The sequence below is a fragment of the Thermobia domestica genome, chromosome 1 (assembly GCF_964235325.1).
Source record: "Thermobia domestica chromosome 1, izTheDome1.hap1.1, whole genome shotgun sequence".
Taxonomy (NCBI): Eukaryota; Metazoa; Arthropoda; class Insecta; order Zygentoma; family Lepismatidae; genus Thermobia; species Thermobia domestica.
The window spans coordinates 348485664-348510398 of record NC_137454.1 but is presented as its reverse complement, the minus strand read 5'-3'; the positions used below and the strand labels follow the sequence as shown (position 1 = coordinate 348510398).

Genomic DNA, 24735 nt, shown 5'->3' with positions numbered 1-24735 from the left:
GCTGCCCTAGTGAAATTACACTATGCTTAGGTATTCATTAGGTTTGAATTTTACTTGTATTTTAATATGCAGGTTTTCTTGTGTGTGTATTTTTCTGATATTTCAACATAGAGTTTTCATTAGTTTCATATCATACCTCTATCATTTAAATTCATTTTTAAACAACTCTGCACCGTTTGAAAATGTTTAGTAGACTTATTTTTTGTTGTTCTTTACAGTATGTATAAAATATAAAAGTATGCCTAGCAGAACAAAATTCAAAATAATATTTAAAAATAATTATATATTAGATTCTAACTATATTTATCCCTTAGAATATATACATATATTCTAGATTAGAATAAATTAGATTCTAACTACATTTATCTCTTCCGCTTACCTTCGCGACCCGCATTAAGCTCTCTCGCGACCCTCAGTTTGAAAAACCATGATCTCGTCATAAATGAGTTATGTTGGAACATACATACGTACACTTTTATATGTATAAATACAGATAAGAGAGAGTTGAGAGAGAGCGATTAAGGCATTACCCCTCTCAAACTATTCTCGTTACCTTTGCGATTCTTGAATTTGTTACGTGACAGTTTGGGGCTACGTAGTTTTTTGTCTTCAACCACGATCCGATTTTGTATATACTCTACCTAGATCACATGCTGTAATGCGAATATTCAGAAGTTACCTCCGTATGAAAATAGCTGCAAAGAAATACATTACCTAACTGGTTTATTGTATTACACGATTTTGTTAATCTGTGCTTAATATTCACATATAACATACTGACGTTCTGTGAATACCTCAGATGTAATACTAAAAAGATAACATTTACTTATGTCGTGAAATGATTACATGAATATATATACATATAACTGATGAATTTTAATATAATTATTTAACATAATTTTCATGCATTGAAGAAAATAGAAAATTATAAAACAATGTCACCTGAACGGGTATCGAACTCACGAACTCATGATTTGAACGCTCGGGGGTGTACCACTGAAGTAACATGACCGCTCTTCGGAAGCAGCTTCTAATGCAATACAACTGAGCTATACGTAAATACTCTTTTCCGTATCTAAATCACAATGACGAAACAAGAGTGTGAATCCTTAAGATTTCTTACGCGAGTCGTTGATCAAGTCGTTCCCCACAATAGACATGTCATGCAAGTAATCAATCACATTTCAGGCACTTGCTTTTACCTATTCCTTCCTGCTCACAGTTCAAAGCATTGGTAACTATGGATAGACTTACAGCAATAATTACTTTATAGGAGTTGGAAAACTATTCTGCAACTGCAGCTAGCAGACGAGTAGGTGTCCCGGCCTCTACAGGAAGGTGATGGATTCGGAAAAATGGTGCAACAGGCCAGACTTGTAATTTACGATCTCCTGGTCCTGCTCATGTGTCAGCCGAAGCCGAAGGTGCGAAATTAGTAAACTCAGCCCGGTTATACCCACCAAGGACATCTAGACAGGTAAGAGAAGCTTCTCACTTTCTTGGTAGTAGGCATACAGCTCTACGAAAGATTCGTCGAGCTGTATTGCGTGGCAGTGTTGCTGCCGTGAAGGAAAAACTCTCAGATGAACACAAAATTTACCGTCTGAACATGCAAATGTTTGTCGCAACTGAGAAAACTACGTTTCCTCAGATGAATCCGTATTCACAACATGAAATAAGGGACGTCGTTTTGTATTTCGTCCGAGAGGTACCCGTTATTACCCTCGATATGTGGCTTCTTGCAATCGCAATGGTCATATGTCTATTTCATGTTGGGGTTGGATTTCCAGTCGCGGAGCAGGACAGATTCACAAAATTGAAGGACATCTGGACAGTGCTCAGTACTTAAACAGTATGAGTAATATCGTGGTGTTATCTATACGAATATTTCAGCCTGATGGTGTAATTCAGTTCCAACAAGACCAGTCGGCGTGTGGTTCAGGAATGGTTCGCGGGGCAGTCTGAAATTGATTTAATTGACTGGCTGCCTCGTGGAGCGGACCTCAATCCCATTGAAAATATGTGGGCAAAAGTGAAGCGTACTCTAAGGGACAGTTGGCCTGAGGCAGATCCAGCAAGAATTCTGTATGACCTCTGGCATCTCGTTTCCGAGGTATGGATGGAGGTGGGGGAAAGAGATAAGTTTGTCACCCATTTAGTAGATTCTATGTCCAGGAGAATGGAGCGTGTAATAAATTCAGAAGGGTTTTGTACACAATATTGTAATATGACTAAAGCATTTTGGTGAAGGGCGATTAATATTTCATTGGTTTTGACTCAATATTTTGTAAACCTTGTTATATTAAATGCAAATAAAATTCAATCCCCAGTCTGGTGCTATAGGTCATTCACACATACACAGAAATCAAGGAAGTCTCATAATAATTTAAAACTATGTCTAGTTAAAACATTCTTCTAAATAGGAAATATAAAAATATGTTACGTAGCAATGTATCAAGGAAATAATAACACTTCCTACTTCACTTTATGAAGTAACTCTAAAAATTTAATGGTAAGCGGAAGAAATGATGCTACCAAAACTAGGAAGAAAAGGTAGGTGGACGAAAAAGAGTAGGGAACGAGAGGAGTTCTGAAGTGACCGTCTGACTGGAAGGATCGACATCTCAAAAATTTTACTCATCAAAGTCTGGGTGAGTACAATGCTGGTTATTAATTGACATCACACTTAATTTATTCGACCTAGTCTCAAAATTCGTTTAATTCTTATCCTATCCTCAAAATTCATTATGACAGCTATTATAAATTTTAACGTAAAGCCTCAACACCAGTAATATTTGGGTAATATTCTGATCTGATATCTCTACTTTTATTTCTACAATCTAATTTATCCATCTTAACTAATTATTTGCTCTACCTAAAATTTAATGGTTAAGTTTATTATAAGAAAACTCTTCAAATTGCCCCCTTGCTAATATGGTTATTAATACATTGAGTTATGTGTGGATAAAATTGTATATGTCAACGTTCGGAATCTCGGTCCAATATGTTGGCATATGTTAATATTAATATATCCGCCTTAGCTCCCGAAAACAGCCCTTTTCAGGGCTACCTAATCGTTTCTGAGAATATTTCTAGAAGTAAACCACTCCTGTTACATTCATATGTGCTTTTATCACTTTGCTTCATTCTGCTCCGCCTATAGTAACAGTGCCTTTGACACTATCAACAACTTTAATACATTTGATTTTTCTTGTCTGTTAACTTCCACTTAAATGTTTAAATTATAGTTATGACACTTTTTGCGTAACAATACATACATTACCTCAAAAATAAAAACTAAAATAGAAAATCCTAAACCTAATGCCAGAACTACAAACGCAGCTATTAAATTATGTAAAGAAATTACCACAGGACCTGACTCCTTTTTAACTAAAGGTAAAGCCTTCTGTGATACTACACGCATATACCAATATGCGTCATCCATCCATTTTGAGGAAATACCTGATTCAAATGAAATCTCAACAATTTTTCTCAAACTGTTTGTGAATGGAGAACCACGACGCATGGCAAATGTTGTAAACTTTGTATTAAGAACGTTGGAACTAATATGAAATAATGGTTTATCATAATCGCGAAATACCACATTAGCATATATGTCTGCGTACTGTTGATAAGAGACGAAAGCAATATCCTTTTTTGTTATTATTCTATGAAAACAAATATATTGGTTCTCTTCATATATCCAGTTCTCCAGAATTGTTTTAGAAACATCGTCATTTCTATCTCCAAAGAGGAACACTGCAAACTTTGAACCACCAAATTTCATTCCAGATTTAACAAGATCATTTTCATTACTGATTTGTTGGTACATTTTAGGGTTTATGATGAAACGGAAAAGAAGAGCATCATATCCTATGTGAAGGATAAGTGCAACCAGTATCCAAGACATAAAAAAGATTCTCAACGCTGTTCTATGAGGAACAGCGAAAATGGGTGAATTTAACAGGATAGAAAATATATGCAACAATGGTTTCTCATAACCAGGATGAGTCTTTAAGTTACTTAACTGCAATAGAATCTTAGATGTAAGTGATACAACAAATAATGTAACTGCAACCAAGATCCACACAGGATATGAAAAAGGAAATATTATGCTCATCCACCGAGGATATTCACGAGGGAGAGGAAAAATCCAAACATATTTCATAACATCTTCTGTATAAATGAAGTCAAACAGAATATTCCCCAAGTAATCTGGATGAAGTATTATAAATAGTCCATCATACTTTCCAGAAAACAGATCCTTAAACACTCCAGTTATTGTTAAATTCCGGTAATAATCTCCCAAGTTGCTTATATTTACAAAATCTATGAACAAAGTCATATTCATTGCTTTGGCAGCTGTTGAAAGATATTTTCCGTAGGCTCCACTAAAAATTTCTTTACCGTCATCAGTCTTTTCCCAGTAGTAACGAACTCTATCATTCGTAGATATGATTCGAAGTGGACATCCATTCATGTTCTTAGCTTTCTCTGGAAATAAATTTTTCCCAAACAGAAATCTATGACCAATCCAGATATCCAAAAGAACTGGTTGTTCGACATATCTACAATGTTTACCCGAGAAAGGAAAATAAGTATAAATGTAGATTGGATAAATATCCTCTGAATGAATATTTTCCTTTCTCTCAGAATTTACACATAGAACTAAGGAGTTAAAAATTTCGAAGTAATTCAGAATCTCGAAAGACGCAACTAAGTGTTTTTTATTGCAGGTGGCATTGGCTAATAATACAACAGAGTGAATGGGTGGGTTTGGGATTCTTATATAATAGTATTTCTTCATTATTTCTTCAACTTGTGAAGGTTTCTCCACAACGAATATATAGTCAACGTCTCCGATTCGAAACCACGAGAAAATGAACCATTTGAGTTCTTCTTGTGTAATGTTATCTAGAAATGTGCTGTCTGGCATAGAAGCTGTGGGATATAGCCTGATTACAGATGTTGTGATATTTGTGGACAAAAATAGAGAAATTGTCTCTGATTTTTCAAACAAAATGATTGTTCTGTTGTGTCTGAAGTACGATTTCTGTATTTCTGTGACACATTCTTCTAGACTTTCCTTATATAGTGGATATGCGTCAGCCCTGATGCTAGTGGACGAATGTAAGTAGCAAATGATTACAGTGGTGAGAAAGATTTGTTGTATGTATACCATTTTCCTGAAATAGAAACATAATACTTTGTAATTAGATTTGTGATATAAAGAACTCACACTGTAAATTCGAAAAATTATGTCGAGTAATTACGGATATTTGTTTGATATGGTTTACATAAGCTTAAAAATAAAGTAACTTACCTTATTCCTCCAATGCCTTGCACGACGTATTAGTGAAGAATATGAAACTGGTAAAATTTAAGAAGAATGTACTATATTAATGTACTATACGTTCAGATCAGGGAATAAGCGTTTTCTTTGTTAATGCTTATTTGTGGAACTGAGGTTGCATATTGTACGACCAGAGATCCAAGCTTACAAATCTACGAGTACATAGTATGTGACGATGTAGACTACGTTAGTTTAAATGTGTACTTAAATGACGTTTCCTTGAAAATAGTTATACAATGCTGCCAGAATGACGTCAAACGTTTTTAAATGCTAACATTTATTATTGAAGGACTTATATGATTTGTGAGCTATTGTTACAATCATACCTTTGATAAAGAAGTAAATTTATACTTGTACAAGTCAAATGTCAAAATGTTACAAAATTAACTCGAAGTTATGTCGTGTTTTCTGAGTATGTAATTGTATTTAAAAGAGTATGAAAATGTAACTGAATGATATTTTTAAAATTATATTAACACAAAAATATCGATATTTGTGATAAAAATATAACATGTATTAACGATTAGTTTCTTGTACTATAATGTGTAAGAATAAAGGATGATGAAGTTGTAGTTAGTTGCGATTGTTGTTAGTTGTGCAATTTTTCTACGATAGCTGGAAAACGCCTGAGTGAATATGACATTCTAAAGCATTTAGTGAGAGAGTGTGACTGTTGCTTCAGATTTGTCATCAGATGATTCAATAGTGGATCCTCCATATCAGGAAAGTAGCAACACAAGTGATAACTCTTCAACACACACAGGATATCATTCAATAGGTTAAAGTCCTCATGTGGACCAAGTTACTGTTAATGTAGGTCAGTTGAGCCTCACCGAGCTACAGGAAACAGGCAGTTCTTCATGAACAGATTCTAAAAATAATCTTGTGCCTCTTAAATTCAGAAGAATGGAAGGGCTTGATCCGACTGTAATTCTGAAATAGTTGAAAAATATTCAAATTAGTTATGTGTATCTACATTTTGTTACAAATGACGTTTTAAAACTTCTTGTCACTGAGATTAATCGTTATGCAAATCAATTACTTTCAAACCATCGCGATGTTTCCAAGTACCCTAGATTACGTGAATGAAAGAACACAAATATTTGTGAGATAAAGAAATTCCTTGCTATTGTCATATGGATGGGTCTAGATCGGAGGCCATCCATGTCTGATTATTGGTCCTCGGACATTCTGTATTGTAATGAATTTGCTGCAAATGTAATGTCCAGGAATAGATTTGAACTGTTGTTGCATACCATTCATTTTTCTGACAACACAAAGGTCCCTATAGGTGATAGATTGTATAAGCTGAAGGTTCTCGTGGATATGTTGCTGTAACGTTTTCAGTTGACGAACACCCCAGGCAAGAACATTGTCATTGATGAAACTATGGTTGCAATCCGTGGTAAACTAAGCTTCAGGCAATATATAAAGTGTATGCGATATCAGTACGGTGTAAAATTGTTCAAGTTGTATTCTTCTTCAGAATACACATGGAATTTTAAAGTGTACTGTGGAAATGAAGACAACGCAGGCGGCACAGAACTGGCCGAGAGAGTAGTAATGTATCTTTCTGAACCTCTGCTTGACTGTGACCACACGGTAGTAACTCATAATTTCATCAACTCCGTAACGTTTGCACATTCTTCTTGGCTCGAAAAACGAATCTTCTTGGCACTTTACGGTCAAACAGGAAAGGATTGCCTTCAGAAGTGAAAACTGCTGTTTTGAAGAAGGAGAAATTGCAGCAAAAGAAGACAAAAACTGTGTAATTGCATTAACTGGAAAGATGTCAAAGATGTTCTGATGATAACAAAATAATTTCTTGTGGACATGGTGGAGACTTCATCTTCTAGAAATCAGAAAAAATTAAACTTCAAGCCGTCGCAGCAAAAAACTCCACTAAATTGTGGATAAATTATTCTGACGAACTCTCGCCATAGAAGTCTCCAGTACGCAATAGCGTCAAGTGGTACATGAATGTCACATTTCAAATACTACTTGGAACTGAAGTTGTGAATGCTTTTATTCTGTACACAAGTTTATCTAACAAGATGTCTATCACAAAGTTTCGTGAGGTACTGGTGCAAAAATTGGTAGCAGTGGATGATGCCGTGCTCTCCACACCTAGCGTGCACATCATGGGAAAATTTGAAGGTCCAAATCAGGAAAAATCGACGAGCTTGCAATTTGTGCTATAAGAGACTGTTACAACAACATGGAAAAGCATTCGGCCGTAACCATCAAGAGAAGGTTGTTACTTTCTGTCTTACATGTCCTGGTAAAGCTTTCATGTGCTTTGTCTGTTTTGTAAACTGGGACGGTACGTCAACATATTGAACAAATGAAATAAAACGAAACATTTTTGCGTTTCAGGGATTATTATTTTCGCCTTTTTCTGGTTTTATATTTCGTCTGGTTTAGTCTGTTTTATATTTTGGTTTTAGTGTTTTGTGGATATTTACTACTCCATCACCTTTAGAAGTAAAAAATGTTTCATATGCATCATATGCAATTTGCATGAATATGTTATACAACTTTGTTTACCAGCACTTCAAAATCTTATAGAACCTTTAGGAAGCCAATAACACATACAGTATATTACTGGTTTTATAAAGGTAAATAAAAGATACCGGCATACTGTCAAAGAAAATTGTGTTATATATATAATCCAAGGACATCCAAGATCACAAACACATAAGACTATCTGTGCCTTTATTACATAAAATTTTCAAAGAATTTTGATTTATTATGAAAGGAAAATCAACAGTGATATGGTATACCAATGCCTTATACCTGTAACAAGTGCGAAATATACACACTGTTCAATTTCAATGCGACATTTTCCTGATAACCAATGTTTCCCCAGGTTGCTAGGGTTTGTTACACTACCAGGGCGGCTAAATGAAACTACTACAAGAAACTAGGTAACGGTGCACTCACATGGGGCTGAAGACCAAGATTTCTTTCTGCTCATATGGCAGGCATCTTGGCGTCCTTATAAAATAGTGTGGTAGTTCATGAAGTTGGCATATCAGCAGTCTAAGTGTTAACTTGCTTTCAAACAAACAAATATCTTACGAGACCACTATCATTCCTAGCCCTTGGTCTGTGTCAGGAACTGTTAGATATCAATAACCTATAATGTGGTGCTTTTAGCAATTGATCAAAGGCGAAATACTGTGATTTTCATAAAAGAATCTATAAATTTTCATAACATATTTTTTATATTAGTGACTTTCATTTATTATGATTACTAGAACAAGAAAATATTTTTTAACTGCGTAGCTATTTTCGCAACTCAGGACAAGCAGAGAACGAGGCAGATGTATAACAATTGATTTCAAGGGTATCAAAAGCACGGTGGCGCATTTTACTTGTTGTTCCTAAGAATATCATAGTTAAGTGCATGTAAGGTGTTGAATTGTGTATACAGTGTGCAGATCTCCATACTAAACACATTTGTCTTCTTTACTATATCATTTAATGAGATTTCCACTGATTGCATATTGCGTTATAAAATACTTTAATGCTAGCGAGTTAAGGAAAATACTTCATTTCATTCATTCGTTTTTTCAAACTATTCGAAATGTGAGACTGATTTTTGTCTGGTAATCGTTCTATTAATATAATTGCCTCCATTTTCCTACGACATGTGTTGATTTAGGAAAACTGTTTACGCCACTCAGTAGGGAAACAACCTATAGAAAAACAAAATGTATGTGTTTCTAGTATCTTTAGCGAATTGCTGATAAAACGAAGAATAAATAAAAGATACGGACCACCACACTAAGCTCTCTTGCCTTAGTTCCTTCTATTCTGAAGTTATCAATGAAATATCTTCTTTGAAATATGAAGAATTATAAGAATTTTCTAAAACCTTAGTAAAATAAAACTTATCCTAAACTCGCGTAGATTGTCTATGAGAGATGCTTTATGTTCTTAGTTACGCCTATTAATGAAATATTTGTTTATACAATAACGACAAAATATCATTAGTCGTATTTTAGAAAACAGAAAACTCACACCGAATGTAAAGTATCAATAGTAAATCGATTTTTTGTTTTCACGCTTTGGTAAGTTATTCGTAATTTTGGAGTAAGAACCAAATTCTTAAAACAACTCCTGAGAATCACATGAAAACGTCAAGTTTCATAATCAGCCTCGATGCACTAAAAGGTATGGATTCTAAGCGAGTGCGCATCAAGACTACTTATTTAATAGGAAATTAATGTAATTATTTGCAAATGCTTGTCTGAGAATGTATATACGTGACCAAAACTTTTATGAGGCTTAATTAATAAATTGAGTAATTTTAATACTGATTCAAATAGTCCAATTGGTTTTAATTATAATTGCTTCGTTTAGTTCACTATAGCCAGAGTTGAATTCAGACATGTTCAAGGGGGCACTGCACAATACAATAATCGAAAAGCATGTTTCCAAATCTGTGTAGAAAGTAATTTGATCTGTTCGATACCTCTGTTGCTGCACACTATTATTAGCAAAAGTACCAGGAACCTCTACACCAACTTTATCTAGGAGACAGTAATTGTTTATACTTTTGATATATAAATAAACATTATATTCTAATCTTAATTTTGTAAATGAAATTACAGGCTTTACTTCGCAGATTAAAATGTACACATTTTACCTAAAAATATGAATAATATTTCTGAAAAGAAGCGGATCGTGCCACTATCGAAGGGGAGAAATGTACATATTGAATTGGAAGTGATTCACAGAATCGTTGATAAGTAATTAACTAGAGTTGCAATATTAACAATAGAAAAATACGTTTCAAGGCCGGAACGTAGTCAGTGTTAGCAAAACTGGAATCCGTCAGACTTTAGTATGAATAATGATATTCATAATAACATGAAAATTTGCACCCTCCAATATTACGATAGAAAGTAGTTGTCCCGCCCTAAGGTAATACCATAATATTCGTATTAAAATGCCTTTAATGAGGGGATCAGAGAGACTGAATGTGTGCCAAATTAGAGTATGTCAAGACCTCATCAAGTTAAGCTGATAAAACTTTGTGTATTAATTCCTTTCTAATAAGGAGCAGATCATCGGCGTCATGAGCATCAACGTTATTACAAATTCTGCTTTTAAGGGGAAGAAGGACAATGTCCGATTTTTATCAATCCATAAAAAATACATCAAGGATGTCTGTCTCATAATCATGGGAAAATTTGAGATATATTTGAAATTTTATGAATTCCTTTAATATTTGTCTCAGGCCAGGTTTTTCTAAAGAAACTTTTGGTTGAATTGAGTTGAGTTTGAGTTTAACGTTCCGTGCAGCAGCGACAAATATATGTGACGTGGAGGTACCGATTAAGGTGAAACCCGTATCACATGAACTCTCTCCGAGAGTCGAACCCGGTCCTCCCACTCCAAAAGCCCATATGCTAACCGCTTACCCGCAAAGTATCTCATGAAACGATCTCATGAAACTCTTCTAAAATGAGTATCCTAAGGAGAAGAGGGGCTTCAAAATTACGCAAAAGAATCAGCGGAAACCTTCAATTTAGGAAATGGAACTCAATGTATATACTCACTATTAATGAGCTCAAGAATAATTGGGCACTTTCTCTAGCTTTTGTGGAAATTACGTGTTGTGGAGGGAAAAGAGTAATTTGATATAACTTTTCCTACACATTCAAATCGACATTGTCTGTGTCATCACTGGAAAGCTGCTAAAAAAATTTGTAATTAATTTTCATGAACATCATGTTTTCGAGACGTGATTCTATAAAGATATTTTTATTAAAGTGAATATTCTCGGGTTGGAAGAAAGATTCAAATTGTATGTGAAAAATAGAGAATCTTACTAGCCCCTTAAGTTTGGAAGATGAAACTCGGAATAAAGATTAGTTATTAAAAATAAATGGACATATGTGTCAGCGTTCTCGAAACATCTGCTTCTGAATGGAAGGAGGACAATTGAATCACTGATTGGAAAAAGGGAATAAGTGCATCAGACCTAAGTTTTCAATAACGCTAAAAAACCTTCTAGAGGCGTTGTTTGTATTTGTTGCAAAAAGTGTATAATTGATTACTTGTAGCAAAACAACTAACAAACACTAAGACAACAAGAAGAATCTTGTATTGCAGTCCTGGAATTGGTTGGAAAAACTTAAAAATGGAAAAAATATTCCCTTTTTCCAATCAATTAAAGTTGGGTGCAATTGTAATTGTGTGTAGGGTATGTAATGTGCAGTTTGATAGAAAGCTATGAAAATGTACATGTTGAATGCAATGTTGTACGTTAATCTTGGATATATGTATTCGAACTATCACGCATATTAGGCTTCTAACACTTTTATTGTCACCGTTCGTTTTTCTGTACAGCACATGTTATTCGTACAGCAAGAAAAGTAATACAATAGACAACTGAACAAAATACGTAGCAAAATACCTTGTCACAGTAGAATGGGTTTACATAGGGTCCTATCCGTCTGCATCTTCTTCTTCTACAGTTTCTTGATCAGTGGTTTTCCATGAACAAATCATCCTATAAAACTGTTTGTATTGGTCAGGTATGTATTTGATGATTTGTGAAGAATCGTTGATCTTTTTCTGATTGATCGAGACTTGCCAATCGTATGCCTTTGACGTTGGCAGTGCAACGTTTGTGACATTACTTTTGAGTAATCGAAAAATATCAGTTCTTAGTCCATTGATAAACTTATGAGCTTGGACATAACCTGGAGATTCTGCTTTGTAAACAGTGTCTCTATTTACTTACTTGGAATTTCACTGTTTTGTCCACAATGCTACCTGAAGATTTCTAAAGCGGTTACCACCAATGTTTAAAATCTAAGATTTCTTCATTGACAACTTCGTAAACCTGAAATGGAGGATCAGTATTTGTTGCATCCGTAATCATGTGGTTATACTGTGCTGGTAAATAAATGCGATTGTGTCGTTTGAGTTCTGGTTTGATTACAGCAAAATTTCGGTCACATGGTAACAACTGTGACCTCTGACAGGCAAATATTGGTGTATAGTGGGAACCGTTATGATACGGTCAGGCTGAAAAGCATTCATGTCATTGAATGATTGCAGTTTTGACCACCACTTGTATCACTGAAAACATGTAAATCTGTAACTGATTGGAGCAAAAAGTTCTCCATAGATTGTGCAATGCAAAAAGAAGGCGAAGTATCGTAACGAAAGCAGAGGGCTCTGGTGGTTGTCTACTTACACACAGTCTCACAGTTGTGGTCGTGTCCTGTAGTAACTGTAAGAAGGAAATAAGAAACATAGTTATTCCCTTTTTCTAATCAGCGAGAGATTTTGTCTTCTACATTGGTCATATACAGTTGCCCAAACATTCCAATTTTCTACTCAACGATGCAACTATCTTAAAGGAACACATCTGCTATCTCAGGTTAAAATCGCAAAAAATTGTACTTATTCCCTTTTTCCAATCAGTGGTTCAATTTATATGTCCATATTTTTATTTCCTATTTTGTGTTCAGAAAATTGCCAAAGAGAGACAACAGTTGAGTCGTTAAAAGCAATGTTTGAATACGGACCTAGTTAACACTTCGGTTCACCTGAGAATTTATACTTGGATTCAAATGCATATCCTAAGACAGGAAGAGGGTTTAAATGTAGCTTTCAAGTATTTTCGTTAGAATATCCTTTTCTGTCGAAGAACTTGCACTTCAGCTAGAACATTATATATAAGGGAGAACTAACTGAACTATGTTTTACATGGAAAGACAAAAGGATCTTGTAATTGATCTTTTCAATTTATTTTTGAAATTTTTTTTCTCTTAAATCAGTCGATGGGATTCTTAGAGTATCCTACCTGAATCCAACGGAAAAATTATATGGGCAGAAGTTACCAGAATTCTACAGGAAAATTGACCTGGCAAAACACCAAGAAGAACTCATGAAATACGTCAGAAGGTATTAATGTGTTTTAAGGAATAGTACAGGTACACCGATATGCCGCCAGCTTATTTATCTCTGTACCAGTGCGACTGAGAGCCGTAATAGAACTAATGGGGATAACACAAGATGCTAATCTTGAATAAAGTCACAGCAAATACAAAAAAACTGCATAACTCTGCCCAATTGCATAATTTTTTTCCTATATCTTGACTTCAATTGAGAATCACAATTTCCTAGCGTATATCTGCAACATACAAAGGATTTTATGTCTCATTAGAGAGCAACTGTGAAGGTGTAAAATTCAGTATACGCTCTTATGTTAGTATATATTTGTTAACTAAACTCCAAATTGAACATCATGAGGAATATGTTTCAGCGCTTTTGAAAGTGTTGATCATAAGAGAAATGTGGTTAATTCTCTGAAATATTCAAATGTATCTCTTTTTATTCAGACATTGATCGATTTGGGAATTTGCCTAAGGTGGAGTTGTTAAATTTGGAACAATTCTTGATTAAAAGTTACCCCACATGTTTAATTGTTAACGAAATTTTTTATAGGGGTGATCAACTGAAACCCGTTCGTTCCATGTATTATTGGTATAATATGTAAGAGTTTATTGTTTGTTTAGTAGTGTGTAATGGCTAATGACCCAGTGTGTTGGGTGTAGGAATGTTGTTGATACTTGTTTCCGTTTTGCAGGTATAACGAGTGAAAGATGGAGTTCAAGATCCCCAATCCGTCCAAACAGGACGAGCGTGCCGTCAACCAGTTTATGAGTTCCGAAGGTTGTCAACCAGCTGAAGTGTTCCGGCGCATGAAATACATCTATGGTGATGTATGGGTCTGCAAACCAACAGTGGTGGACTGGGCCAGAATGTTTCGGAAGGGGCATGAACAAACCGCTTATTATCTTCGTCCTGGTCAAGCCCATGCTGTTGCCACAAAAGACACGCGTGAAAAGGTGAATGCGGCTATAGCTGCGGATAGACGCATTGGTATTCAATCCAAAGCGAACGGGTTAAACATAAGTTATGGTACAGCTCAGAAATTTGTGTAAGATCTGGGACATCATTAAGTGTGCGCGCAGTGGATATCCAGGTTGTTGACGTAAGACTTAAGTTGGAACGTATGTGTTGCGTCATTAAACATTTGTCACGTTACCATTTGGAAAGTAACGACTTCTTGCTGCGCATTGTTGATGAGAATGAAATTCGGTGCCACCATTTTTAATCGAGTTCAAAGTCTTCCAGTATGCAGTGGAAACACCCCTCATCTCCATATCCCAAAGAGTTCAAGCCGCAACCGTCTGCGGGGAAAGTTATGGTGTCGGTGTTCTTTAATTGCCATGGACACTTGTTGCTCGATTTCAAGGAACCAGGATAGTACGTCAATGCCGCCCGCTACTGTCACACATTGACACAGTTACCGAGAGTCATGTAATATGTCATTAAATGGTCAAGGTTTTGAATTTTCTAAAATAATAATTGTAAATTATAATTATCCTCGATTTTTCTGTTATTAAAACGAGATAACAAGTTTTGCACCGAATTGTAATAATAATAGTATCCTAATTTGAGATTTAAATCATTTCAAGAAAAGCTATGGTTCTCAATGTCCTCTGGTGTTTTTTTTTTTTTTGGAATGATAAGTTTGTTCATGTGCAGCGCTACCTGGGATCGTCAGATCACAGGCAGCTATCAAATACGAAGGAAAACGATTATCTTTGGTGTCAAAATTCAATATGTTTCAACCTAATCGGCTTCTAAATTAAATTAAGTGTTGATAGTGTATTTGATAAATTGTGAATATGTGAGTTTATTGCTGTAAAAGCTTTGGTTTATAACTGGAATACCTACTGTAAGTAAATTATTTTCTAGAGTTTCTCTTGGCAAGTTAGTACGCCATTTAACATTGTGGTTGTTTATATGCTGCTATCGCTGGTCGATATTTGAATGATAATGAGTTTTATAGTTGAGTTCTCAATTTTGTGATCTAAATTAAATTCATTTTCTGTTATTATTTTTGTATTCTAAAATTTGGCACTTAATTATATTGTTCGAGTTTACAGATATAAAGTTGTTAATATCCGATTTAACTCTATTATTTGACTAATGTAGAGGTTAGTTTACCTGGCGTGCTATGAGAGTATTTTTACTAGTAGCTATTGGATTTAATAAGTTCCCACTTTTGTTCAGTTACTTGAACTATACCAACATAACCGTAATTTATTTATTAGTGGGGGAATTTAATTCTCCTTCCTTCCAGCGTGCACGTTTAAGTTGTCTTTGCGGAGGCAGGTGCGCGTGTAACGTGTTAATATCCTTCCAAAATAATTGTAGTACTAATATAAATATATATTTAGAAACGGGATATACGTTACAAATCTAAATAGGTGCCTGTGATCTCAGTTGGTGAGTGGGAATGTAAAATATGTTATTATTTTTTGTTATGTGATAGCTAGAGCCGGATTATTTTGTAAAAGGGTTGCATTATAGTTAAATAGTAAGTAATTAAAATTGTATTGAGCGTCACCGAGTGGTTCGTAAGATGGCGACCGGACCTGTTAATCATGACCTACGTCTTGAACTTGATCATTTCGAAAATGGTGATACTGGAGTTTTAGTAATTAACCAAACTCAATTGACAAATCCTAGTGTGGAAAATCACACTAGTGATCCTGGTGTTTTGAGTGACGCTGGAAAGAATAATACGGTAGAAAATGATTCATTTGTTATTGCAAGTGGCAATAAAAATCATAGTGATAACGTTTGTATTAAGACTTCGCCTAGTCGCCCGGGGGTGTCAGGTGGCCACGAGCAAACAGCAGTCGGCGGTCAAGGCCGTTCACCTCCAACAGTTGGTGGTAGCTTATCAGCACAAATACGAGCAATTCGTTCGCACTTGGCTGGAACTCACAAGTAAACCTTACGTTTGGGTGAATCGAGTTGCTGACTGAGACACATATGAGAAAGTAGTACTAAATGTGGTCAGTTTTTCAGTGAAGTTGTAGGTGCGAAGCTCCAGGGGTTAAGGAGATACAGCTACCAGAACATCACATGGAAGTACAGAATAGTCTTCATACAGTTGGAGGCAAAAGCTCTGTAAGACCTCTTGTAACGACAAAAGGTGAATAACAAATATATGGGTACATATTAGGACTAGGGGGAAGTCATATAGTAAGAAAATACCTGACGGCGGCCATTTTGAAATCCGCCATTTTGAATTAAAGTTAAGTTTTTAAAATAGGAATAGGGTCATGTGATACATGATTTAAGGCGCAAATTTAATCAGAAGAACAATGGTGACGTTAATTTTGATTTACGCGCAATTGGTAAAAAGTTACAGGAAAATTAAATATTGTTGCAGCATATGTATTAGTCCTTTACCTCACCTTGTACATTTTGTGTTAATGATAATAATTAAATAAAAAGCAGGTGGATATATATTAGGTCTATGGTAAGAGTTGCCTTGATGGCGGCCATGTTCAAATCCACCATTTTGAATCAGACAAAAGTTTTAAACAAAACGCATAACAGTGATACCTTATTAATAGCAAATTTTACCATAAATCTAACGGTATAACCATTTTTGCTTTATCATTAACCAGCACAAAATTAAATGGGAATAGAGTAATGCAATAGATTACTTCGGGCTAGAAGTTAATCAGAAATACAATGGTGGCGTTGCAATGTTAGTTGTTTGATGCTGTACTTGCACGCCATTTCATTGTTTTTCTTGTATCCTGTTCACATCTATTTCTCGCTCGCTATTTAAAACTTTTGTCTGATTCAAAATGGCGGATTTGAACATGGCCGCCTTCAAGGCAACTCTTACCATAGACCTAATATTTATCCACCTGCTTTTTATTTAATTATTATCATTAACACAAAATTTACAAGGTGAGGTAAAGGACTAATACATATGCTGCAACAATATTTAATTTCCCTGTAACTTTTTACCAATTGCGCGTAAATCAAAATTAACGTCACCATTGTTCTTCTGATTAAATTTGCGCCTTAAATCATGTATCACATGACCCTATTCCTATTTTAAAAACTTAACCTTAATTCAAAATGGTGGATTTCAAAATGGCCGCCGTCAGGTATACCCTTACTATATGACTTCCCCCTAGTCCTAATATGTACCCATATATTTGTTATTCACCTTTTGTCGTTACAAGAGGTCTTACAGAGCTTTTACCTCTAACTGTATGAAGACTATTCTGTACTCCCATGTGATGTTCTGGTAGCTGTATCTCCTAAACCTCTGGAGCTTCGCACCTACAACTTCACTGAAATACTTACCACATTTAGTACTACTTTCTCATATGTGTCTCAGTCAGCAACTCGATTCACCCAAACGTAAGGTTTACTTGTCAGATATTTCCTTCAGAATCGGTTGTAAATAATTTCAATTGCAATACTAATGCTTCTGTTTTGAGAACAGATTTAAGTAAACTTGTAACTCATTCCGCACAAAAATCTTTAAACGATTTTGCTCGTAATATACCCTTTTGTGATGGAAGCAAAGATATAGAACTCTTTCAGTTTTTGCTTTCTGTTTATAAAATTAATAAACTGAGGTTGTTTCCCTTAGAATGTATTATGATGTTGGCTATTGGAAAAACTACTGGGTTATTAAATACAGAATTACTTAAGTTGTTGGGCAATGTTAATGACTGGTTGGAGGTATGTCGTGCCTTACGAACTTCTCTGTTGACACCATTAGGCTTACGAGAAATAAATAGATTGTTTGTTGAACGTATTCAGAGCAAGAATGAAAATATATTAGAATATATCAGCAATATTTATGATGCTTATGTGGTGTTTCAAGGCACTCTAAATGAAGAGGGTATTAAAGTGAATGTTTTACAGGGTATGAAACCAGATATTAGATACGCAATCTTTAAATATAATATTCCATCAACTTATCAAGAACTTTATGAGGAAGTTGTTAAATATGTGAATTATGAAAGATCAAAATTAGTCTATGATGAAATGTGCGGGTCAAATTTTTCTATTGAGTGTAAAAAGAGAATAAAATGTTATTTTTGTGGCGGGGATCATAGAGTCATAAATTGTATGTATAAAAAGCAACAACAAAAACAGGCAGCATTGATGAATAGAACGTCAACCGAGGATATTAGGAAACCTATAGCTACATTTATCTATGCGTATTTTTTGGGACGAAAGTTGGAAGGAGCCCTAGATACTTGCAGCACAGTGAATCTTTGTGATATAGACTCTTTTAAAGAATGGGAACAAAACACTAACTGGAGAGTGCAATATATTAAAGATACTTTTCGTGGAGTGGGGATTGGAAAGGAAGTGCTTTATTTAGATCAGTGTGTTGTTCTACCGATAAAAATTGGCGGTTTAACTTACAAACTTAAATTCTTTTTGCATAAAAACTTATCACCTAAGTTTATTATAGGAATAGACGGAATTAGTTTTCTTAAAGGAGCAATAGACATTAACAAGAAACAATTTATAATAGATGGTGGAAAAGTTAAAGTTCCAATAAGGTTAAATAATACCCCTACTCCTTTGAAAAATGATTCTGCCGCAGAAACTAATCATTCCAGGTCCCATAAGGTTCCGACTTCTAAATGGTTTGTGGAACATCAGGCGTATCGCGATGGTGTGCAAGCAGAAATAGGTTCAAACAGCAGAGCTACATCCAGGGCGGTGGTACATAATTTTCAACAGTCTGGTACACAGGGGGATGGATCCAATGTACGAGAGGATACGAGAACTCCTAATAGGCAGGCTACCAAGGTTTTGGTCGATCCCAAGTTGGTGAATGAAGATCCTGATTTACCAAGGTATTTAAATGAATTGGTTGCTAATTATTCAGACGTTTTCAGTGATCGTATTGGAACAGTTAAAAACTTTGAGTATGAATTAAAAGTGACTGATGAAACCCCTATTCGAAATAAAGCATATCCAATTTCACGTAACGAACAGAAAGAGATGGATAAAATTATTGATGATTGGTTGGAACAGAACATTATTGAAAAAAGTAATAGTTGTTGGGCTTTTCCTGCATTTTTTGGTTAAAAATAAGAGTGGGGGAAGAAGATTAGTAGTCAATTACAAAGGTTTGAATGACAGACTGTTGGTTAATTCTCAATATACTCCGCTTATTGAGGATGTTATTGCACAATTATCTCAAGGGCGTATCTTTAGTGTGATCGATCTACGTAAAGCTTATCTACAAATGAAAATATCTGAGAATTCGCGCCAGTATACTGCGTTTTTGACGCACAGAGGCCTTTTTCAATTTCGTTATTTACCTTTCGGATTGTCAGTGGGGTCTTACTTGTTGTCAAAACTTATGACAGACTTGTTATATCCCTTAAAAGAGGAAGGATTGGAGTAGTTCTTTGATGATGTCGTACTGGTTTCTAAAGATATTGTTTCGCATAAGAAATTGTTGACAAAAGTGTTGAATATTTTTCGTGAAAATGGTATTACGCTGTCACTTGATAAGAGTGTTATGTTTCAAACTAGAATTTCTTATTTAGGTCATATTATTGAATATAATAAATTTGAAATGGATCCTGCTCGCCTAGATATTATACGAAACTTACCAGCACCCAAAAATCGTCGGGGGGTGTTGCGCTTATGTTCATTCTTGCAGTATTACTCAAGGTTCGTGCCTGGTTTTCATGAAATAATGCATCCAATAAATGAATTGAGATCTCCTAAAGTAGCATTTCATTGGGGACCCGCCCAGAAAAAAGCCTTAGATGATATCAAGGCAATGTTCGAATCCCACATTGTGCTTAAATTACCCGATTTAAACCAAAAGTTTATAGTGTGTTGCGATTCATCATTAAAAAGTCTTGGAGGGGTGATCCAACAGTATGAGTCGGAAAGCTACTTGAGACCTGTAGCGTATTTCAGTCGAAAATTACGTCCTTATGATTATAGTAAGCCCATTTATTTGCTTGAATTGATGTCAGTAGTAGAGACTCTAGAACGATTTAAAATCTATTTACACAATAAATTTGAATTATTAGTAGATAATCAAAGTTTGTCTTATGCCCTCAAGAATATTAAACGTGTAAAAAAAATATGGTAGCTTATTGCATAGGTTGTTTGCCTTTCATTTTGATGTTAAGCACATATCGTCAAATTTAAATGTAACATCTGATTTTATTTCTAGAGTATATAACACCCATGATTTCGAATTGATTGAGAATGTACAATCTAGTGATGAGGAAATGCAAAATCTATGTATGGTAAATATGTGGGACATGCCCTATGCATCTTTATCTATTAAGGAGCATCAGTATAAAGATCCTTTTTTGTCAGAAATAATTAAAAAATTGGAAAGCAAACAACAGGTAGAAGGTTATAAATTGGTAAACGGAATACTTTGTAAGAAAACAAAAGCATATAAGAATCCCTATAAGGTTTGTGTTCCCAAACATTTATGGAGAGTATTGTTGGAATTCTATCATGGACAAATTTTGCCCGGTGGTCACGGAGGGGTGAGCCGTACGATTGGGAAATTAGCCTCGCGCTATACATGGCCTGGTATCTTGAAAGATATTAAGGAATACGTAACCACTTGTAAAGAATGTCAATTAGCAAAAGCCGAAAATAGGAAAAAGATGGGGTTGCTAGTATCAGAATATGAAAAGACTGTAAACGGTCTTTGGTATGGAGATGTAATTGGGCCAATAACAAGATCAAAATCAGGACGTTATTGTTTAATTATAGTAGATGGTTGTTCACGTTTTGTTTATCTGGAACCTATTAAAGTTTTGTCCAGCCAAAGTATTATAAATAAGATGTATAGGTTAATGTGTAGGCATGGGTTTATACATGCTTTTTGTCACTCTATTTTTGTATCTAAATTGTTCACGGACTTTTTATATAGTCAAGGAATCAAAGATATCAGGATTTCCCCTTACGCAGCCTTTTCGAATTTGAGTGAAAGATACATACGTTCTGTGAAAAATGGGTTAAAGATATTTTTCCATGATAAACAACAACAGTGGGATAAGGGCATACACGAAATTGAATTTTCACTCAATAATTCGATCCACACAGAACTAAAGTGTAGTCCAGTGGATATGGTATACGGGTATAATGTGTGTGACCCTCTTGACACTAAGTGGAATGTGGATAAAATATTTGTGGATAAGAATAAAGGTGAAATTTGGGCATCGGCGATGCGTAATATGGAGTTAGCGTGGAAGAGGAGGAAGGCGTTATATGATAAAAAGAGAATTCCAGTTGATTATAGAAGGGGGAAAAATTATTAATAAAATCGCAAGTTAAGTCATCATTGGTGGACAAGTTTAATAAGAGCTTGGCTTATCGTTGGGAGGGCCCATACACATTGGTCAAATTCCTGGGTCAGAACAGTGTTCAAATTAGATCTGATGCTAATCCTAATGATGTTCGTAGGTCACATGTAGCCCTTACTAAAAAGTATCGAGAGCGAAGAGATGTAGCTGCAACATAAAAAAATCCGGCTAAATTAATTAGAGTATCTGAGTCAGAGAGTGTTACCACTTACCAGAGTTTTAGTTTGGTTCTGTATTTGTTTGTGTATTATTTGTTTTGATCAAATAGTAATTGTTATTTCTATTGCAGGCCTGCAATGCCGTGTTTTGTGTATTGTCGCGACTACCATTGATGTATGTATGTGTCCATGAATAAGTTTGGTTTCGGATATTGTCAATTATTGCAGAATTTGTCAGCTGTATGTAAGTAGTATGTTTTTATTGTATATTGCCTAAATGGATGTTCTGGAGAGCCAATATTTGTTTTTTTTTAAATCAATTCTGCATTTCCTAGTCAGCTAAATTTTGTTAATTTGACTATTGATAATTAGTTTGATAATGCTTATGAGGAATAAGATTTGAAATTAATCTATCCGATATTAGACAATATTGAAAAATAATTTAAGCTGTATTATTATAATTTATTAATGAGTTAACTGCCATAATTATTAACGGGTGATAGATTAGAAGTAGAGATCCATGAGTGAATGAATTTTTTATGGCGACGGATGATTCTGGTTATTATTAGTATTTGATTTTGTTCGTTTATTCTTTTTCTTTCTTTTTCTTTTTGGGGGTTAGGTATGAATGATGGAGTGGATGATTCAAATCAACTAACGGAGATATCATGAGTAGTTACCTTATGGCAATTGCTTATTAAATGGATTATAATTTAGGAACGTTTATATTAAAAAGGTTAACTTTTTAATTAGGGAGGGACGGATGTGTGTAATATGTCATTAAATGGTCAAGGTTTTGAATTTTCTAAAATAATAATTGTAAATTATAATTATCCTCGATTTTTCTGTTATTAAAACGAGATAACAAGTTTTGCACCGAATTGTAATAATAATAGTATCCTAATTTGAGATTTAAATCATTTCAAGAAAAGCTATGGTTCTCAATGTCCTCTGGTGTTTTTTTTTTTTTTGGAATGATAAGTTTGTTCATGTGCAGCGCTACCTGGGATCGTCAGATCACAGGCAGCTATCAAATACGAAGGAAAACGATTATCTTTGGTGTCAAAATTCAATATGTTTCAACCTAATCGGCTTCTAAATTAAATTAAGTGTTGATAGTGTATTTGATAAATTGTGAATATGTGAGTTTATTGCTGTAAAAGCTTTGGTTTATAACTGGAATACCTACTGTAAGTAAATTATTTTCTAGAGTTTCTCTTGGCAAGTTAGTACGCCATTTAACATTGTGGTTGTTTATATGCTGCTATCGCTGGTCGATATTTGAATGATAATGAGTTTTATAGTTGAGTTCTCAATTTTGTGATCTAAATTAAATTCATTTTGTGTTATTATTTTTGTATTCTCAAATTTGGCACTTAATTATATTGTTCGAGTTTACAGATATAAAGTTGTTAATATCCGATTTAACTCTATTATTTGACTAATGTAGAGGTTAGTTTACCTGGCGTGCTATGAGAGTATTTTTACTAATAGCTATTGGATTTAATAAGTTCCCACTTTTGTTCAGTTACTTGAACTACACCAACATAACCGTAATTTATTTATTAGTGGGGGAATTTAATTCTCCTTCCTTCCAGCGTGCACGTTTAAGTTGTCTTTGCGGAGGCAGGTGCGCGTGTAACGTGTTAATATCCTTCCAAAATAATTGTAGTACTAATATAAATATATATTTAGAAACGGGATATACGTTACAGTCACCAATAGCAGAAGGCCTTGTTTATTGACCGCTGGAGTCATTTTGTTGGATTACAACGCACGTCCACACGTTGCAAACTAAATGCAGGATTTGTTTCAATGGTTCAAGTGAGAAATGTTGCAATACCCTCCCTACAGCCCTGGCCTTTCCTCTTGTGACTTTCACATCTTTGGGTCTCTGAAGAAGGCATTGGAAGGTCAGAGATTTCAGTCTGACGCTGAGATTCAGGACTCTTTCTTTATAATCAAGTGTGCAGGTGGGACATAGAGCCCGGTTCCTCCATTTACACCCAGCGTTCTTTTCCTTTGCTTCGAAAGAGCTTGGATTCTCCTTTATTCCAGCGTTTGTGTGCAAGCAAAGATTTATATATACATATATATGTGTGTAATGTATATAAAATCAGAGGGGGCTTTAGTTTTCCCCTGTATATCGTCCTTTTTTTCTTTCCCTTTTTCCTTCTATTTTTTTGTTATTATTGGTATTATTACTGTTGTTGCTATTATTATTATTATTATTCGTTAAATAGTTTGGTTTATGTCGATGTGGCCACACGTGTGGTTGTTTCACTATAAATATGGTTATTGTTTCTGTTGTTTCGTTATTTTTTTGCTGTTCTTTCTGTTTCCTTTATTATGTTTCGTCTTCCGTGTCTCGGTATTTTTTTCTGTTATAATTGTTGTTTCACTTGCTTTTAATTCTTGTTTTTTTGATCTTTTAGTTCGATCTTTCGGTCTGCATTAAAGCCTTTTTGTGCGTGTGTGTGGTTTGTTTTCGATCTCTCATTTGTGGTTTCTGGTTGGGATGTTTGACGGTTTTGGTTGTGTTTTTTTCTTTCCTCATGGGTTCTAGCTTCAATTGTTTATTCATTCTGTGTTTCCAGTTTTCTTGGTTGGATAGGTTTCTGTTTTACTCATCGGTTTTTTTTTTTTTTACTTCTCCTGGTTTTCCTTCTTTTCTTTATAATTTTTCTTTTTTCCTTTTTTCCTTTTTCCTTTTTTTCGTCCTCTCTCAGAGTTTCTCGTTTGTTTGTGGGCATGTGGTGTATTTTTCGTGTCTAAAAGACAGCATTGTCTTTTATCTTGCTACATCCCGGTAGTTTGATCGGGTTTGGTTTGTTTGTATGGTGAGTCCCAACACACCTATGATTTTTGGCAGGTTTTTCTGTTTCAAGTTTTTGTTTTGTGCCTAGGATTATTTTCACGATGGGTTTCAGTTCTGTTTTCGTATAAAGGTTTCTTAGGGCCCATTTCTGTCTGAGTTAACTCC

General features: G+C 34.9%; 2 protein-coding genes across 2 annotated transcripts; one reads left to right on the top strand and one right to left on the bottom strand.

Moving 5' to 3' along the window:
• Nucleotides 1–3229: 3229 nt before the first annotated feature.
• Nucleotides 3230–4480, bottom strand: LOC145681788 (ionotropic receptor coreceptor Ir76b-like). The gene has a single exon (XM_081753399.1). It carries the CDS (start codon nt 4478–4480, stop codon nt 3230–3232), a length of 1251 nt encoding a protein of 416 aa, XP_081609525.1.
• A 13395-nt stretch (nt 4481–17875) lies between these two features.
• LOC145681781 (uncharacterized) lies at nt 17876–22005 on the top strand. The gene is made up of 2 exons (XM_081753392.1): nt 17876–19095; nt 21884–22005. Exons 1-2 carry the CDS (start codon nt 17876–17878, stop codon nt 21924–21926), a joined length of 1263 nt encoding a protein of 420 aa, XP_081609518.1. The 3' UTR covers nt 21927–22005.
• The last annotated feature ends 2730 nt before the right edge of the window (nt 22006–24735 follow it).

Coding starts and splice junctions, on each gene's coding strand:
- LOC145681781 (XM_081753392.1), top strand. CDS start 17,876: ATGATGTTGGCTATTGGAAAAACTACTGGGTTATTAAATACAGAATTA. Junction 19,096..21,883: donor GAAGATCCTGATTTACCAAG/GTATTTAAATGA, acceptor TTTCTATTGCAG/GCCTGCAATGCCGTGTTTTG.
- LOC145681788 (XM_081753399.1), bottom strand. CDS start 4,480: ATGAATGGATGTCCACTTCGAATCATATCTACGAATGATAGAGTTCGT.